The following is a 5,193-nucleotide window of genomic DNA, read 5'->3' as shown; positions in this document are numbered from 1 at the left end:
TTTCATCATAAACTGTGTGCTGGCTTTTAGTAAATGATTTTTCTGCATGTATTGATATAATCATGTAATTTGTATCCTTCATTTTGTTCATGTGCTATATCATACTTATTGATTTGCAAATATTGTACCAAACTTGATCCCCAGAATAAATTCTACTTGACCATGGTATTTCATTCTTTTTAATTTATTGCTGGATTTGATTTGCTAATATTTTGTTGAGGGTTTTAGCATCTATGTCCAGCGGGGATATTATAGTATAATTCTCTTTCTTTGTAGTGTCTTTATCTTGTTTTGGTATTAGGATACTTTTGGCCTTGTAAAAGAGCTTGGAAGGCTTCCCTCTTCTTGAATTTTTTGGAGTAATTTGAAAAGGATATGTGTTTATAAAAGTGGTTTTTACCATTGTTCAATATCCCTCCAACAGGTACCACTACAATAGAAAAATATGACCTCAGGACCAATACCTGGTTACATATTGGCACCATGAATGGCCGTAGGCTTCAGTTTGGAGTTTCAGTTATTGATAATAAGCTCTATATTGTGGGAGGAAGAGATGGTTTAAAGACTTTGAATACTGTGGAATGTTTTAATCCAGTTGGCAAAATCTGGAGTGTGATGCCTCCCATGTCAACACATAGGCACGGCTTAGGTAAGAATTTAATGTTATATGGCTTATAAAGAATGTATAGTTCACAGAAATATTTAAAAATTAAATTCACCTGCACATTATTGGGATGTAGCAAATCCTGTAGTCAAAATGTCTCCAAAATGTTGAAAAGCTTAAGCAAATGGTCAAAACCTTTGAAACTTTTTTTCTTGTTTCAGATGTCATACTTGTTACAATGGATAAAAACTTTGAGAAGGATTACATTATTGAGGAACACAAAACTACAATAGTTTTGTTCCAAACTCAATTTAGAGGAAAGAGCACTTGATAATGGAGAGACGTGTTTCTAGTTAGATGAATCATGTTCCTTTCTATAATAGGCAACTCTATATTTAAGCAAAAAGCCTATGATGCAGATCCAAGTCAGGGAAAAACCACTTCAGTTGAGAGCAGCTCTAAGTTATATGTAACCCAGAGTTTATAAAAAAAAAGTTTAAGAAAGATGCAGTGGAGACATCTAGAACAGTGGAGAACTTTGATTCTCCTAAATATCTGTTAGGGTACATCTTTGTTCTTACTAGTCTCCATACATTTTCAATATCATAGTCTTTTGAGAAAAAAATAATTTCCTTGTTACTTTTTTTTATTGATTAAGGTATTACATATGTGTTTCTATTCCCCCAGTGCCCTCACCTCATGCTCTCACCCTCTGGTGTCTATGTCCATTGGTTATGCTTATATGCATGCATACAAGTCCTTCGGTTGATCTCTCCCCCTTATCCCCACCCTCCCCTACCTTCCAGAACTAGATTTACACAGCTAAAAAGTGGCAGACCCAGGTCTGGTGTCATTTGCCCCAAAATTATCTGATAAATAGTCTATTCCAAATGTATGATTATGTTAATTATATTCAGCTCAGTTGTGTCAGTGACTCAAAAACATAGCTTAGAAAATATCTTAGAGAAATCAGAGCAAGTTTTAAAATATATTGATGTTACTAAAGAGATAGGATAGGTGATGAGGATATATCTGAGAGCTCATTGAGATAGTCTTTTGAAAAAATATAAGGTATTGAGATAGTAAAGAAGGTCAGGGCAGGGGGGACTCATGTATTCCCAGAGCAGTTGAGAAGCAGTTAGAAAGGGGGTATTTATAGTATCTAATATAACACATTTCTAAATACTCCTCAAAAACCCTATCTATTTAGTTATCTGATGAGAACCTTTTTTTATCCCTATAATCTTAACAGGCATTAGAAGGACAACAGTTAGCCTACATTTCTAAGATTTATCTAAGATTCAGTGTCATATCTCATCTACTTCTTACTTTAAAAATGGCATTGAAATTATGCCAGAAAAATCAATTTCCCTTATCTACCACATCCTCAGAAATGATGTGTTCCACTACCTCCTTTGGCTTCAGTATGACAACAATGATATATTTCCATGAAAATGGTAATTATGCCTGAAAATTTTCTTGGATTAAAATACCATATTTAGTTTCATATCAAGATCAGTAAATTATTCATGTGTACACAAAATCATTTAAGAAACTGAAACAAATTTTTAATCAGTTTGTTGCTTGCATATAATAGCCATTATATGTATTATACCTAGGTGAGCCCTCATGCTGTTTTTATTCTTTAGGTGTAGCCACACTTGAAGGACCAATGTATGCTGTTGGTGGTCATGATGGATGGAGTTATCTAAATACTGTAGAAAGATGGGACCCTGAGGGACGTCAGTGGAATTACGTGGCTAGTATGTCAATTCCTAGAAGCTCAGTTGCTGTCGCTGCATTAAACAACAAGTGAGTAAGCTAAAATGTGCATGGTCTTTGCTCCAAGGTCATGTGCTACAGCACTTCATTGATGTGATCCATCAATCTAAAAGCATTCCCAGGCCCTAGCCAGTTTTGCTCAGTGGATAGAGTGTTGGCCTGTAGACTGAAGGGTCCTCGATTCAATTCTGGTTGAGGGCACGTATCTCGGTTGCAGGCTTCTGGCCTTTGTTGGGGGCATACGCAAGGCAACCAACTGATGTGTCTCTCTTATATCAGTGTTTCTCTCTGTCTCTGTCTCTCCCTCTCCCTTCCATTCTCTAAAAATCAATGGAAAAAATATCCTCAGGTGGGGATTTAAAAAAAAAAAGCATTCCGAATGACCAGGATATCCTAGTTATCCTATATAATAAAAGCCTAGGTGGTATCACACCCTTGCGTGATGCTCTTGCGTGACATCATCACAAGATGGCCACCACAAGATGGCTGGCAGGGGAGGGCAGTTGTGGGTGATCAGGGTGGCAGGAGAGGGCAGTTGGGGACAAACAGGCTAGCAGAGGAGGGCAGTTGAAGGCGATCGGGCTGCCAGGGGAGGGCAGTTGGGGGTGATTGGGCCAGCAGAGGAGGGCAGTTGGAGGTGATCAGGCTACCAGGGGAGGGCAGTAGGGGGCTATCGGGCCAGCAGGGGAGCATTTAGGTGTCAATCAGGCCAGCAGGGGAGCGGTTAGGGGGCGATCAGGCTGGCAGGCAGAAGCGGCTAAGGGCAATCAGGCAGGCAGGCAGGTGAGCGGTTAGGAGCCAGAAGCCCCAGATTGTGAGAGGGATGTCCAACAACCCCAAGGGTCTCAGATTGGATAGGGTGTAGGCTGGGTTGAGGGACAACCCCACCCCCCCTGCACAAATTTCATGCACTGGGCTTCTAGTCAATTATAACAGGCTTTTCCAAGAGACATATGAGAAAATGCTCAAAGTCCCTAATCATCTAAGAGATGGAAATTAAAATGAAAATGAGGTATTACCTCACACCTGTCAGAATGGCTACCATCAATAAATCAACAAATGACAAGTGCTGGCAAAGATATGGAGAAAAGAGAGCCATGGTACATTGCTGGTGGGAAGGCAGACTGGTGCAGCCACTGTTCAAATCAGTATGGAGTTTCCTCAAAAGGAACTCCCATTTGACTGAGTGATCTCACTTCTAGGAATATATCCTAAGAAATCAGAAACATCAATCAGAAAGAATATATGCACCCCAATTTCATAGGAGCACAATTTACAATAGCTAATATTTGGAAGCAGCCCAAGTGCCCATCAGCACATAAGTGGATAAAAGGCTATGGTACATTTACACCAGTGATGGGAAGTGAAATCAACCAGTTGGAGAAAGATAAGTATCACATGATCTTACTCATTTGTAGAATATGATGAACAGCATAAACTGATGAACAAATATAGATCCAGAGATATAGAAGCATTGAACAGACTGATGGATTTCAGAGGGAAGGTGCGGGTAGGGGATGGGTTGGGAGTGATTAACCAGGGAACTTATATGCATATATGGACACAGACAATAGAGTGGCGAAGGCCTGGGAGGGGCAGGTGGGGGGTGGATCAATGGGAAAAAAAAAACTAAGTGGACATCTGTAATACTTTCAACAATAAAGAGAAAAAGAATAACAAGCCTTTGTTGGAATTCTCCCTTCATTATGATGGAAATACTTGTCTAAAATGAACATTAAATTAAATATTCTATAGTCCCTTACTATTCAAATGTGGTCCTGGGACTAGGAGTGTCAGCATCACCTAAAATCTACTATTTAGAAATGCTGAATCCTAATCCCACTCTGGACCGTTCGAATCATAATAGGCATTTTAACAAGATCATCAAGTGACTCTGTGTGCTCATTAAATTTGAGAAGAGCTTCTTCATTCAAACCAATCCCAGCTTTACATTTAAGAAGCCTCCATTTATTACATAATAACTTATTTTTGACTTATCAAGACTTTGGCTGTCTTTGTAATAGGGCAAGTTTGTTTTTTTTTCTTTACCGTATACTGTCTTGAGTATTTAGGGTTCCCAACTCTAGAATTACATTTGGTCCCATCTTTCTAAATCTTTCCTAGTTCCTGATCACTTGCCTATAAGAACAAGCTAATATATTAAAACCCAATGATGTTAGAGGTTGCTAGAACTTGAATTTATTCTTTATTTCAATTAATTGTATGTGCTTTCTGACAAGGGACCTTTGGAGACAAGGACCAACCAGTATATAGGAGGGACTTGAATGAAGAGAAACTCAGACATGAGGATGGAACAGTGGCAGAAGACAGCCTTGTGTGTCTGTACTGACTATGCATCAGGCCAATACGCACATAAATGGGCTCAGTAGATGGATTTTAGCACCTTATGCAAGAAAACATAGGGAATGTCTATAGTTAAGGGGAGACCTAGCCTTAGAGCTTAAAATACTCTGAAATCTGTTTATCCTGGCCTCAACTGAATGATTATCAGGTGATTCAGTAACAATCTCCTACCTATTACCACTTACCACAACGGAACATGAATGGCAGTTATAGACATAGGGCTTAATAAAGATTATGGGAGAAATGTTATAGCTACTATATCTTTATGGGGAAAAAATCTTTCCTTTCTTGGTTCTATTCTATTCCCTTAGTCATTTATCAAGCTAACATATTCCTAGTGACAATTATGTTTTTGTTTTTTTTTACTAAATAAAGTAGTTCATAAAAACAACAGGGATTCTAATGCTAGGCAATTGAACTTAGGTAAAATTGTAAGGTTGTTT

At 38.6% G+C, this 5,193-nt stretch overlaps 1 protein-coding gene across 1 annotated transcript; it reads left to right on the top strand.

Annotated features, from left to right (window-relative positions):
- Window positions 1–424: 424 nt before the first annotated feature.
- LOC102767731 (kelch-like protein 4) lies at window positions 425–2,416 on the top strand (the record flags this gene model as incomplete). The annotated part of the gene is made up of 2 exons (XM_006755119.1): window positions 425–649; window positions 2,254–2,416. Coding segments are annotated over 2 exons (388 nt in total), but the record flags the coding sequence as incomplete, so codon positions are not given.
- Window positions 2,417–5,193: the final 2,777 nt, after the last annotated feature.

This window comes from Myotis davidii, unplaced genomic scaffold (assembly GCF_000327345.1).
Source record: "Myotis davidii unplaced genomic scaffold, ASM32734v1 scaffold773, whole genome shotgun sequence".
In the NCBI taxonomy this organism is placed as follows: Eukaryota; Metazoa; Chordata; class Mammalia; order Chiroptera; family Vespertilionidae; genus Myotis; species Myotis davidii.
Note: the sequence above shows the minus strand (reverse complement) of the source record. Positions and strands in the feature narration are given on the sequence as shown.